The sequence below is a fragment of the Rhea americana genome, unplaced genomic scaffold, assembly GCF_003343005.1.
Source record: "Rhea americana isolate MKP2758 unplaced genomic scaffold, rheAme1 scaffold_2, whole genome shotgun sequence".
NCBI lineage: Eukaryota > Metazoa > Chordata > Aves > Rheiformes > Rheidae > Rhea > Rhea americana.
Genome location: NW_028186149.1, coordinates 16,316,758 through 16,331,772, shown reverse-complemented (window position 1 = coordinate 16,331,772; position 15,015 = coordinate 16,316,758). Strand labels below are relative to the sequence as shown.

Below are 15,015 nucleotides of genomic sequence, written 5' to 3'. Positions count from 1 at the left end.
TCTCAGGGAGTGACCAAAAGACTATTAAAAAAAGTTATTTTTTGTGCCTGTGCTGCATCAGTCACTTCTTATGACATTTGCATGCATTTATTTTGTACRCAAGTCTGGCTTTGCAGGCACAGAGGAACTGGTTACTTTTCTGCCATTGCTGAAGAGCCATTCCATATAATAGATGTTGTCCTTCAGTCGGAGTCCTGTTAGTAATTAYGAACCTCTATTAACTCCAAAGTGTCCATGTATATAAAATAATTTTTAATTTTTGTTGTAAATTCACATTTAGGTAAGTAAAAGCATATTTGACAGTTTTTTAGAAACAATTTTTTTCTTTCTTCTATTAATTCTTTTTTTTTGTCTTTCACTTTAATTACAGTCAGAGAAGCCATGGCACCTCTCAAATTTAATAGATGGGGTCTCCCTGAAGTAGATCCAGAAACTATGCAAACAAGTGAACCGTGGGTGTTTGCAGGAGGAGATATTGGTGGTCTTGCTAACACTACTGTGGAATCAGTAAATGATGGAAAACAAGCTTCCTGGTACATGCACAAATACATACAGGTGATTTTATTTTCCTCTTTCCGTTTTGTCTGCTTTTAGATACTTTTTTCTGATTATTAAAATGATTGTTACTGATTTCTAGATTAAGTATACATATTTTGAGCAACTAATAAGAATATCTGGTTGTTTGTACRTTACAGTTCAATTCAACTGAAAAACTAAAACGCTGTGCATATCAACAGACCCTTAATTTTGGATAGTTAAAYTCAGCTTTCTTATATTATCTTAACCTTGTTTAAATCCTAACAACATATTTTTGCCCCTCAACTCTGAATTCGACTCAAGGGTGGATAGCAAACCTTCCTGCACAATATRTAGTGCCAGTAGAAATCCTAATTGGATAATTGGTGGAAAAAACCCAGCTCATTAGTATTAGAAAGTAAAATCTCTCAACAGTGTATAAAGTAAAAATTATATACTGCCAAGGTTCTTACCTACGGAAGGCATTTATTAGTATTTTTATAGTGCAAGCATACTAACAATTTACAGAACACTCACAACTGCTACACCAAAACTGAAGTTTCTCTAATGAGGCTGATGGACCGGACACAAGAGCCAGGCAAAAAAATAAACAGTGTGAGCAAGGAGGAAAATAAGACAAAGAAGCGTTTACCCGAGAAACGAAATTTAAAGGATAGAGATTTGAACAACTTGGTAACTGCATTTTCCCTTTTTGTGCTCCAGCACGTAGCTAACTGAGAATGGTTACCTTTGCTTGCCCTAACTCTTCTAGAACAAGCTTAGAGTAAGTCTAGAGGAGGTGCAGAGGAACCGCCAGAGACACAGCCTATGCGTGGAGAACCAGCTGACGAAGAGTGTGTTCATAGCGCAAGGAACTTTTTAGAAACATGATACGTGATTCATTCTCCCACAAAAAGAGATTGGAACAACTGAAGTTGGGACTGTAACAGCTCGATGTCTTTCTCCCCCATCCATCTGCTCAAAGCCTCTCTGATTGCATGTTTGTGCAATTTCATGCTGTAGAGGTCTGATTTCATGTCCTAAAAATACTTCAACTGAAAGCTTGTTGTTAGTATCCGTGCATATTTTTTCTCACTTACTCTAAAGCACTGTTTGTGTCCTGCCTTTTTAGACCCTATGAAAATGCTGAGTGTGAAACATCTTTAATTGCTGACCTGCTTGCTTAATTTCTCAGTGCATGGTGAAGCTGGTGACTCCGTGATGGGGGAAAAGGGAGTGTTGCCTCCTTTTTGCCTCCTTCCTCTTTAACCTCTAGAAACACACACGTCGCTTTTAAAATCCTCATTTATAATACTGTTTCCTCCTCAAAGCGTTTGCTTTTTTTCCTCTGGAATGTATAGAATACTTYGGAAAAAATCTGAATAGTTGTGGCTTGAGAATTAGAATTTAAAATCAAGAGGGTTTGATATTAGAGTATATCCGTTACCCTTTGCAGGTTTCAAGGCAGCTTATTCGACCTTACAGTCTCACCAGGAAGCTAATGGGAAAGCCTTATAGCAATCTTTGCAGGAAAGTTTCCAAATGTCAAGTGTCACCTTTCCAGCTGTTAGATGAATGGGTAGCCAAGGGGCATTTATTTGGATGTGCAGCCCTTGTAAAATCTGGTTGCTGTGGTGGAGAACACTGTAATTTGGCAATTTACCTTACCGGCGTTTGRACCCAGTAGAGATTTTTTTGACTGCATGAAGGTTTGATTTTTAAAGTTGTGACTTAAGAAAAAAGACAATGTTATTGTGATATTTACAGGGGTAGTGAATGCAGGTATGCATGCCTTTTTGAGTATATGCATGCATGTGTGTGTGCATAGGTGTTTATTCACAGCCTTGTGTTGTGAAAACTTCTGTTATCAAATGAAAAAACTTGTGAAGTACCTTATTTTCTCTCTGCTGCAAGATTCTAAGACAAGCACCCTTACTGCGATGAGTGTTTGAATCAAATACATATTAGATTTTAAATACATTGATTCCATCCGTGCATTTGCATTTTAGATATAGAAATAGGTACTCATTTCTAAAATGACTATCTTAGTGCTAGTATAGCGCTAAATAATACAGTCAGTCTTTGGCAAAATAAAAATAGTCTATAATACTTCTCACCCAGCACAAGACCATGTCAGAGACTGAAACTCAAAACCACCATCCCAACTACTTGCTGAATGCGCTTTGTACGCTCCTCATATTTCAACCTGCTTCAGGCAATTATTTTCAGAAGCTTTGTGGCTGCTCTTACATTGGAAAATTTCCATCATTATTTGCCTAAATATCTCCTGACTCTTTAACATTTTCCTCTTGCTCTGCTAAGCGTGGGCTCATCTCAGATATTGTTGCCTGCAGCTGTGTGTCAGGTTGATTTCTATAAGCATGACCAGTCGAAGCCTAACCAAGGACAGTTTAGTAGAACTTGTCTCGCTAGAACTGTTCTTTGCAAGCAGGTAGAACCTTTATCCAACACTGACGTTATGATATTGGGCAGAAGCAATATAGGCTGCTGTCTTCTGTGTCTCAGTTACCAACCACCAAGTATGAGAAGCTATTTTTTGGATCAATGAATGGGATTTAATAATACAATAGTTGTATTCAGGGTAATTCACAATTACTGCAGCACTAACATTTAATTTCCTATGCCTACCTTTGAGAGCAAAGACAGCTCTCACCTCACAAATCTTCCAGTTTATATTTTGTGGACAGCTATGTCAGCCTTAATGCTTCATTCCTGCTCTATTCATACATGTGYTATATTCACACCTGTGGATTGTTTTTGTGATATCTGGCAGTCAAGCTGCCATCTTCTTCTTGCTAAAATCCCTCTTACGAAGCCACTTTCTTTTCTTGATTACAGGAAGAATTCTAGATTTGTTTTCTGTCATCTCTCCAGCATAGCCAGCTTTGCTGTATTTCTGAAATACAGCTTCTGTATTTCTTTTAGACTTAAATATATGCAATGACCTTAAAGAATATAGGGTTGGATCCTCAACTAACAGGATGCTTCACTAAGATGCTACGCAATATGAATTTTGAGTACATCACTGTATTACTTTGAAACATTATTGTGTGATTTATTATTTTTTATTTATTTATGCTTTCAAAATATGTTTTGTATCTGAAGAGTATGATTGCTGATTCTTTCATGGAGGTTGACCATTCTCATGTATTCCTCTAGGCATGCATGAATGTGCATTATTTTATAATCAATACCAGAGATAGGATGTTCCCAGGAAGCTTGTCTTTGAAGCTGTTAGTTATGGTTGTCTGCTTCTTTTCAGGATAACTGAAGGAAAAAATGAATGCCCTTTTGTTTCACTAGAACAACATGTGAGACACTAGCATGGAGACAAGTAATAAAACACCATTTTTGAAAAGGCAGACTGAATGCAATCTGGCAAACCTGGAATCTTAGCTGTTTACCACTGAGTAGGCAACACTCCTGTTCCAGAAACAGAAGCACAGAAAGGAAGTTAGAAAATCTCTATAACAGTGACTGTGAGACAGACAGCTTAGAAAGAGAGCTTAGGGGCCAAACCACTAAGTAGAGAGAGTACTTGCAACTGTGAACTATTAAATTGTCTCCTATTAAATTCCTACTGTGTTTAGGAAAACATGACTCTGCGTGTTTCTGTAAAGAAATGAGCAAAATTAAAAGCTCTATGGTTATATCAAATATACTCCTTCGTTTGTTGTCTTCATCATGGAAAAAGCCATCATGAAAAGATACCAAATGCTGATTAACCACCTGTATCAAAAAGTAGCAGTATAGTGTTAATTTACAGCTCTAAGCGATAGTAGTTTACTGAATCTTCCTTCAYAAATACGTTATTTCAGAGAGGATACGTGAATTTTCACTAAACCTGTTGAAGATTCTTGAAGAATATAGAGGCCAGGAATAATATACTGCAATGCAGTACAATTTTACTTTGAATAGCAACTTTTGTACAAAATACTTCCCTGACAGATGGAGTCAGGAGCCAGGTCAGGAGTGCTGCAATGGATGATATGGGCTTTTTAGGAAGGATGAGCCAGGAAGGTGAGGAGGAGTTACTGCTCTTTCTTTGAGAGAGCAGCTGGAATGGGTGGAGCTTTGCTTTGGGAAGGAGGATGAGCCAGCTGAGAGCTTATGGGTTGGGATTAGAGGGTGGACATAGGATGGCATGGTGATGTGTGTTTGCTACAGGCTTCCTCATCAGGAGGAAGTAGATGAGGCCTTCTTCAGAGAACTGGAAGAAGCCTCACATTCACAAGCCCTGGCTCTCATGAGGGACTTTAACTACCTTAGTATCTGCTGGAAGAGCAGCACAGCAGAGCACAGGCAACACAGGAGGTGTCTGGAGTGCACTGATGATTGCTTCCTGGCACAGGCGATCAAACAGTTGATGAGAGAAGGTCCTCTGCTGGAGTTGATAGTTAGGAAGAAATACAAGGAAGAAACAGGCACATGAAGGTTGTGGCAGCCTTGCGTGCAGTGACCGTGAGATGGTGGAGTTCAGGATCCTGAGTGAAGGGAACAAGCAAAATAGCAGGATCATGGCCCTGAAACTCAAAAGAACAGACTTCACCCTGTTCAGGGACCTGGACAGGGRCAGCAGGGACAATGATCCAGGAGAAATAAAGAGACACTGTCTAAGTTTGCAGGGATGGGGTTAGGAAAGCAAAAGCCCACCTGGAGTTGAATCTGATGAGGTGTATGAAGGGCCACAAGAGAGGCTTCCACAGTTATGTCAGCAGCAAAAGGAAGACTAGTGAAAATATGGGCCTGCTGCTGAATTTGGCAGGGGACCTCATGACAAAGAACATGGAGAAGGCCAAGGTACCATGCCTTCTTCATCTCTGTCTTTACTGATAAGATTTGCCTTCTTGAATCCCATGCCCTTGAGACCAGTAGGAAAGTCGGAGCAACGAAGACTTTAACCCTCAGTAGAGTTGGAGAGTCTGTCACAGGAGAGAGACCAAGAGAGCTGAGGCTTGTTAGGCCTGAGCAGAGAAGGCTTGGGGAGATCTTGTTGATGTGTTTAAATACCTGACGGGAGGAAAGAAAAAGGGAGCCAGACTCTTCCCAGTAGTATCTAGTGAAGGGACAAGAAGCAATGGGCACAATCTGAAATACAGGGAATTCCCCTTTGAACACCAGTGCAGATTTCCCAGAGAGCTTGTAGAGTCTCTGTCCTTGGAGATATTCAAAACCTGACCAGACACAGCCCTGCACAACCTGCTTTAGGTGACCTTCCTTTGCCCAGGGGATTTGGGCTCGACGATCTCCACAGGTAACTTCTAACCTTAGCTAGTATGTAACTCTCTGTGAAATAACATCATTGCAAAGTTAAAAAATAGATAATAGCAGAGGATAGAAGAAGTGCAAGCAAGAGAAAAGAGATATGTTTCAAGATGAGACTAAAAAAGAGAGAAAGCAGGAGTAAGATGAAAGCACTTAGGAAAACTGTTCCAAACAATAGGATCTGCAGAGAAGGCCCTGTGAGAAAAATAACAGTAATGAAACTACTCACTTTTATAGCCTTATCTCTGTTAAAGGCAGCAAAACAAGTTAGACTGTATTGTTGTGGTCAAATATTTCCTCTACCTGAAGAAAATGAAAGTCACAAATTGCATCAGGTTTAAAGCTCAGTTCCTGTCTCTCAGCCCTGTGCTGGAGGCTGCTTTTGCCTTTAGGCATATCCTAGTTAGAATAAGGCTGGACCACTGCATGCAGCATACTGGGGATTTTTCACCACCCTATTCCAGTGTCCAAAGAAAGGTGGTGACTGGAACAATAAGTACCTGCAATATTGTTAGCTCAGCTGGTTGGCTGCAAATTAGAGAAGGAATAGGCTGTGCTTTTTGTTCTGTTTTTAAAAATCAAGAGAAGAGTTATTATAAATAAACTCTTGCCTGCAGGCTTTCTTTTCCTATTTGTTTGTGCAATGTCAGAAAAATCCTTCATTATAAAGATTATTTTGCTTTTAGGAACCTATAAAACATTTTAGTTTGTTGAAATAGTTTTGCTTTGTAGAAAAAAAAAAAACACATCAGGGCTTAGTAAATTTATTTCCCTTATAAGCATTGTGCTGATAAGGACAAACTAGCAAAAACTAAATAGAGCAAAAAGGGAAGTGATATGGAGGAGGAAGATAAATCTGCAAGGAAATATAGCCACTGGATATTGAATCTTCAGCTACAGCCTGCCCCTGTTTGTTTTTAAATACTTGGTTTATTCTATTGAATCTCTGCTTTTTCTCCTTCCCCTACCACCTCCGTCCTAGTCGCCTCATCATTAGCAAATCTTTTAAGATTGCCCGCCGCCGCGTTCCTCTGCGTGTGTCGATGCAATTGTTTTCGCTTGTTGTGTGAGGGTGTGGAGCGAGATGCAGAGAACCTGCCTTACGCTCCCGGGACAGCGACTGCAAGGATCCCAAGGGCCGGGAAGATGCGGCCTGTCCGGAAATGTTGTAGGAAATGGCTTACTACCAGTTTGCATGATGGTGGCATACAGCAAGGAGTTTTTTACATGACTGGATTTTTATTTTTGTGTGTATTCAATTACCAAGTACAAAAAGTCTTTCATTGATCCCTAGATCCCTAGTTTTATTGTCTAGCATTTATATTTAATCATAAAAAGCTCATTTTAGATTTCTAGTTAAGATTCACTCAAAACAAGACTCGTTTCAGGTCAGAACAGCTTTTGAAGATTAAATTGCCCTGCCAGGGAAAAGAAACAGTACAATGCAACTTAAGCTGCACATTAAGTTCTTACCTATATATCTGTATATTTATCGATCTATAGCAATCAGTATTTACAGAGATAAAATGAACAGTTTGTGAGCAATCCACAGACTGAAATATATTCAGAGACAACATTTGAACAATTCTGGATAGCAAACAAATTAACAAATAGCTACTTTCAAAAGGGAAAAATAGTCATTGAGTTGGCCAGAAGCTTTTCCATAAGTCCTTCTTTCCATTCACTCTTTAAGAATCAAAATCCTAAGTTCATAAACCAGTATTGCTTGCAGCAGATCTCCCAACGTCAATATATGTAGGGAAAAAATGCTAACTTTTTAAAAATGTCTTAATTTCAATGCTGTGAACCAGGATGTTCTATTTTGGCATGACAAAAATGAAATTTTAAAAAAGACTGAAAAAAAGGTTAAAAGAGTGAAATCAAGACCAAAATAATCTAAATGCAATATTTCCAAAAAAAAAATTTTTTTTATTTGTCAGCTAATGAAAGCTTTTGAGATTTGGAATGCAGGGCTTTTTGTTTTCCTAGGAATGCAGATTCTTGTGGAGTGAGAGAACAGTCCTGTAGAGCATGATGCACAGGAAGCAGTGAGTGACTTAGAGAAGGAAATAGGGGAATGTCTGGCTTTGTGTAAACTAGCAGCAAATGCAGCTGCATTTGTTAGAAGAGGTCATGAGACTGAAGGGAGTTTTGTCCTAAGTGGTGAAGATCTTTTAAAATTAGCTCATCTCAAAATTTCCATCATTCAGGACACATTCAGGTTCTCATAATTTAGGCTAGTGTAATTCCACTTCTTTTACTCCTTTTACAGCATCAGAAAAGTTGACCCCAAAATATATCCTCTTTGTGCAAGGAGCCAAAGAGCTGAGGTGTGAATCCAGGCAGTCCTGCACAAAAAAGAAAGGAAGTGAACTCTTGCATTCTAAACCAATCTGATAATCAGAAAGCATTAAAACCAGCAACAAAAACATCCTCATCCCCTCCATACTCATTATTTTTCCAGGAATAAAAGGAGTAAATAAATTCTTAAAAAAAAAAAAAAAAAAAAAGTCAGAAGATGCCAATTTTTTCTCTACTATGGAAAATCTTCCCTGCACATACAGTAGTGCTTCTTTTTGTGCTGCTGAAGAAATATTTTTGAAAGTAGAAGGAAGTACTGTGTTTTTATGGTAGGTTTTCCCAGGATTACAGGCTTCTCTGTATTAGAAATTCCTACTTSATTTCTTTGCATTTTTATTGACTCAAACATCTGAGTGAGCAAAGATTTTAATGCTACCTGCCACAGTCCGATTAGGATGTTGTTCAGTATCGATACATGCAAAAAGATGCTTTCTCTACAATTTTTACAGTATTAAATGCAACATTTACAGTGAAATTATTTCTCTTTGACTTTTGAGAGAAAAGGCTGAGATACCATCTTTAAATTGGAAAGCAGAAGTAACTTCAGTGTTTTCTGTCAAAAAGTGTATATTCTTCTTTGATCCCAAATCAGAGCCTAATTTTTGTCATCCTTAAAATACTCATGTTGAATACGAATAGTGCATATATTGATAAGTGTCCTATTGTATAGGCTGTATAAAATCTTAAAAAAGAGCGAAAAATATGCAGAGGCTTCAAAGCCTGTTGAGAGTCAWGGATGTCAGGCTGCTGAGTGATCCTTCCCATGGCCACTTTCCTTCATTTTCTACAAGCCCCTACACTTCTGACTGGTGGACTCAGGGAAGAACACTAGAAAGGGTCTCTCTATCCATGCCCTGTTTTTTACCTCTCTGCTACTGTCAAAAAATATTTTGTGTGTAAGTTTTCAAACCAGCAAAATATGCAGAATACTCTGCATCTGTCCAGATGGTATTTGTGCTGAAATATTAAGCCATACTGGAAATAACTGACTAATAATAATGAAATAATTATAGTATGTGTCACTAGTCTAGTTCTGTCCAAARGTTTGTTCAGCTATTCTAAATAGCTAGTTATTTTTGCATTATTATATGCAAATGATTCCCTTATCAGGGATAACTGCGAATTATATAAAAATGAATAAGCAAAATTTTTTTCTTTTGTTTTTTTTATAGTCTTTATATGGTGCTGCTGTTTCCACTACTCCGGAACTACCACTCTTCTATACCCCTATTGATTTAGTAGACATCARTGTAGAAATGGCTGGACTAAAGTTTCCAAATCCTTTTGGTCTTGCCAGTGCAACTCCTACTACTAGTTCTTCAATGATTCGAAGAGCTTTTGAAGCTGGATGGGGCTTTGCTGTCACTAAAACCTTCTCCCTGGATAAGGTAAGGAACTATTTTAAGGCATATTTAGCATTCTTTGTGTATTTGAAAAGTCTGAGTGTTTTGGGAGTGTCTCTGTTAGATCTAGCTAGCGAAAGCACAGGGGAATGATGCACCATGTAGATGAATACATGGGTTCCAATAGTGCAATGAAATGGTAACACAATTTCTGGTTTTGTTTGCTATTAAAACTTATACACTCTTCCCTTTTCTTCTACAACCCAATATTAGCCAGCTAGTGTTTTTTTTTTTTTTTTTTGTATTGCAGAAAAAAATGTTTTCTAAGAGCGATTTGAATGCAAAAGAATGAGTAACAGCTGTGTCAATCAGCTCAGGAAGGTGACAAGGACTGTTAAGACAAACCATTGAAACTAAGATGCAATCACAGTGTGGTAATGTAGGTGTGACTTTGAGGCTGGATGGTGAGTTGAACAGAAAGATGGAAGCAACGTAAAATAAGACAGTGAAGGGGAGAGCAATTCTGCCAAAGTCTTGTAATACAGAGACATGATGGTTCAGTAAGACATTGTGGAGGAACAAGGGTAAGAAGAGAGAGCCTTGAGTCCTGTGGCTCAGAATGACACCAAAATCAAAAATCTCAAATCATTTTGTGTAGACTGAAAGTGGATAATGGATTGTTGGGCTAGAGGTTTGCATTCAGAATGGGATTCCTGTTACTACATGCAAAATGGCAGAATAAGATTCTGAAGAAGACGTTTTGACAGTAATAGAAGAGGACAATTTTGAGAAATAATAATAATAATAATAAAGGCAGCAGAATGTTGTCCTGGGCTGTAGTACCAACAGAAGTAGAGATTACAGTCAGGCTGTGATCTAAGTGCGTGGAAGTGCATGACTAAGTGCATAGAAGGGCCAGGAGCAAAGACCTATCTAAGGCTACGTAGTCAGTGGGAAGAGGCAGAGGTCCTCTTCAGATGATACAGTTCCCAAGAGAGGAACAGCAGGGAGCTTGCCACACATGGGKTTTTTTTGATGCTTAAGCCCCTCCACTACAGCCTTGGTTATGTGTGAAACAGGCAGGATTCTACATTCATCCGCCTTGTCTCCACGTATTATTTGTCATGGTTAGGCTTTACCTGTGGTGTTCATTCTTATTTGCAAATAGTTAAAGGCTAAGCCTAAACTGCCTGTGTGACAATGGAGATCTTGGCAGCAAGAGAAATGGTCCATCTTCCAGAGATGAATCCTGAATTCACGGCTGTGTTCAAATACTGGTAGGGATGCYGGTGATGTCCCTGGTGACCAATGGTGTCCTTTGGTACTTCAGTAAAAGTGATTGAGGCAGGGTGGTAAATCTGGTGACTTGTAGCTAATGAAAAGGATAGACAACCAAACCATAGATTTCCATGCATTAACTACAGTGTGATAGAATCCATTCAGAAAGAAAAGCAGGATAAAGCATGGATGAAGATCCAACAACAGAGATAAAAAGACTCCAGTTGGAGAGCTGTGATTCTAATAAGCAGAGAGTTCATTTCATAGGCGCTTCCATTCCTTTTTCCTCTTTCACTGCCTAGCATGAAAAACTTCTCAACTGCTTGGCTACGGTCTCCTGCACCCCGTGAGAGGCTATGCTTTCTTTTATAGGGGAACTGTTGGATAGCATTTCTGCAGTTGTAGACCCTAGACCATAATTTACTTCCCCAGTCTTCCCAAGCCTGGTCTGTCTTGCTGTCTCACCTTGAAAACATCACATGTTGCCTTAGGGAGTTAGCATAGCACTAAATGTTTTATGCCATGCTAACTTGCTTTGCAAACACCTACATACTTTGCTGTGTAATTATATTCATGAAACTCTGTGTAGGGTTTTCTGTTTGTAGGGTGAGGTTTTTAACCCGAGGGTTCCAGCAAAAACTTGTTCTTGCACACTATTATACTAAGGCATAAAAAGAATTAATGTCATATATGAAATCTGTTCAGAATATTTATACCTTTAAATATACAACACTGTAAATATTTTAGAAAGCATGAGGTATTGTAGTATAATTCAGATGTTAATTATAAGCTACTGTACTTGTACATGTCTATAGGTATCTGTGTGGGTGGTGGTGACTTGTAGAATTTTATTTACCAAATTAAACATGTTTGCACAGCTGCATTAATTGATATCAAGTAGATTTCTTCCAGAAATGAGAATAACTGCTTTTAAAGCAGACTATCACTAGGGGAGAAAAAATAGGTAACAGAACAAAAATGCCCCTTTATATACACCTTCTCATCCACCCACAACTTCACTCTTTCACTGCAGGATCAATAGTTTATTGCTCTGTTGTTTCAAACAGTATTTTTGTCTYAATTCAGATAACTATGCTGTAAACTATCATTTGTAAATTCTGCTGGTGAGATATTGAACAGAAATTGGGGAGATGCATATTATAAAGTCCACAGTAAATGAATACCAGTCATTACCTCTTTTAAGTCTTTCTTAGAAAAACAGAAAACTACCCAAAGAATGAGAAATACCTATTATTTAAACAAGATAAATATGAGTGGGAGTTTTTTGGCATAATTGTTATACTGAACTGTTTACTTAGTATTACAGAGTACTATGTAGTACATAAAATTTGAATTAAAACCTGTAATCAGAAGATAGAGTTCACGTTCTTAACCATAATATCAAAATAAGTCAGAGGTTATATGAAGAGTTCCCCTCTCCTCTCCATAACATATTCCATACCATAGTGAGAAGTTTATAGCAGACATTGGGATTTTTTCAACTGAATTCAGCCTTTCTTGTTTCCTTACTGCATTGTATAGGCTTCTTGGAAAGAGGAAAGAATAACTGGGATGGCAGAAATGTTTATTTTGATTTTTAGATGCCTTCTTCGCTTCTAAAATTTAATTCTGATTAATCAGATGCATCTGTCTTTATTCTGTTGTGACATGCATTGATTTGTGATGCTGTCGCTTTCAATAATGTGGAAGCAGTTGCCTTTATTATGAGAACTGGCATTATGTATGGAGCAAGTTGCATGGATGATTTTAAAAACAAAGCTGCAATTAAAACTAGATTAAATTTTTTCTAAGCCATAATAGAGAAAACTTTCTATTGATAGTATATGTTTATACAATTTACTGCAATAGATTTTACAGTATATTTKCAGGAACATTTCTAAATGAAAACTGTTGCTGGTAGAGAATTAGTTGGTTTATCCAGAATATGTGACATTTCTATATCCTGTTTATTACAACATACAGAGTCAGGCTTCAACTAGTTCTGTTTGTATACATTTGTACTATGTGCTCCTCACTTTATAATTGGAGGTGGTAAAATATCATCATACAATGATACATTGTTTTCCATAACATTAGTATTTCACAGAAGTGAATCTATTACAAAATGTATATTTTTTGTTTGATATTACAGCATAGTAATTTAGACTAAACTAGTTATAATTTATGGTGCCAAGCCAAAAAGCTATTTAAGATGCATTAAAATGCAGAACCATGACATTTGAAATTCTGATGTTCTTAATATGACAAAGGTTATTCTATGGAGTTTTGCTATAATATGAAATATTAATATTTCACAATACAGTTTTGATGAAGTACAATTTGCCTAGCTTGCATATGATAAAGAAATTAAATGCTTACCAAGGGAGTTCAGTAGGAATTAGAGCCCTGCCTGAACATCTGCTTGAAATGTTATTATCCTGTCCTACTGACAGCATCGCTCCCTCATTGTTTTTCTAGATTGACAGCTGAATATTGTACTGATTTCTGCAGCAAATATGTTTAGGTGAACTTTGTTATGTTTTTTAGGAATTTAGAACATGCTTTTGATTTYCATCCTATAATTTTTTTATACTCTTGACATTTTTAGATGGCAGATTGGGGTCTAGTATGCTGTAGCAAAGATAGACCATTGACTTGCGACGAAATGCCAGTTGATATCTCAGTAAACAGAAATATTATTATTCTTTATTTTGTGGTCTGTGTGAAAGCTGTGTGAGCTTTCTTTGGGGGAGACAAATGATCAGATTGTTAATGTCAAATATAAAAAAGACTGTTTGCCTTTCTACTAAATAACATCAGACAACTTTTATTAACTACAATTTTTGAACAGGAAAGTGAGCTTTTTACAGGATTCTTTAYGATGTGGAGCTCTATAAGTTGAATTATTTATTGTTTTACAAATGTTAAACTAATTATTTATGTTCTTAATATCTTAGGAATTCCTTACATACAATATTTTTCCATATTTCTGAAGGAATTTTAATAAGAAATACTAGCTTTATTGTTTTCTGTTTTGTTTCATCATAGTGCATTAAATTAACAAGATTTAACAATGGAGGTGAAAACTATTCTAGGGATATGCAATAGCATGTAATTATTTTTTTAAAATCCTGTAACTGCAACATTTTATTTTACTTGAATATTTTTATATAGAAAATGTGCTATTTGGCTACAAAGAGAACAAATTGTGCTACAAATTTGAGCAAGTGGCAGGAAAAAAGGTTTTCCTACTGTTTGTCAAAAGCGTATTTCTCCGATATGCTTTTCAGCGTATCAATTCAAGAGCCAGATCTCAGCTCCACTTAGTTTTAACCCATCTTTGACAGAGTATAAAGACTCCTGGAGGCTCTCTTTAAATGCTAGTATCTTTGATAGGTTCAAAATTTGCTTTCTGAGGAACTAGAGAAGACTGACCATTTTTTCTCCTTACTGTACTCCTTACAGCTGGGACTACAGCAGCTTGGTGTACCTCCAACGTAGAAGAAGCTCAGTCTAGAGATACGTAGCCATTCCCATGCATGGCATGGAACAGAGTGAAGACAGAGAGGCCAGAGGATCTGGGGTTGACAGCTTTATCCAAATCATCATGCATAACAAAGTTCCTCCTTACCATAGATCATGTCTGCACCAAGTAAATATGAACCTTAAATGGTTGCAGGCCTGCTCCTKGACAGCAGTGAATTTACAATAGAAGTAGTTTGGACCATTTTAATCATCTGTTTTTACCATAAATAAGTGTGATTATTTTAGCCAATTAATGCTTTGAATGCTGAAGATAATTAATTACATTCATAAAATAAGAGTTTAACAACTCTTTGTAAAAAGTATCTCTCTATAATAGTATCTATGGCTTTAGGGATGAAAAGTGTTTTACTGATTAATGAAAAAAAATAGACCTCTGAACAAATGCTTACTCCCACTTTCCCTGCAACCTTAAATATGGCTGCAATATTGTCTGCAAAGAAAGAGTTTCCTTCATGGGAAAATCTGTTATCCCAAGGTCTGGAATGCAGTGTGGCAGCTCTTGTTATAAACCAGTCATTTGGGTAGTTTTTAATCAGAAAACTGTTGCATATTCCAATGAAATTCATTCTGCATGTGCAGTGACACAACTGAGAAGTTCTAGTGAAATTCCTGAGACTTTAAAGACTGTAATACTAAGTAATTTTATTTTGCTACATGAGCCCTTCTGGGAAAAAAAAAAAAAAAA

The 15,015-nt window shown here is 37.3% G+C and overlaps 1 protein-coding gene across 1 annotated transcript in view; it reads left to right on the top strand.

Moving 5' to 3' along the window:
- The window catches only part of DPYD (dihydropyrimidine dehydrogenase), a 343,995-nt gene that overhangs the window by 163,884 nt on the left and 165,096 nt on the right, over nt 1-15,015 (top strand). Inside the window, exons 12-13 of the mRNA XM_085303683.1 lie at nt 371-555; nt 9,336-9,551. Coding sequence (XP_085159809.1) covers nt 371-555; nt 9,336-9,551 — 401 coding nt within the window. The remainder of the gene's footprint in view (nt 1-370; nt 556-9,335; nt 9,552-15,015) is intronic.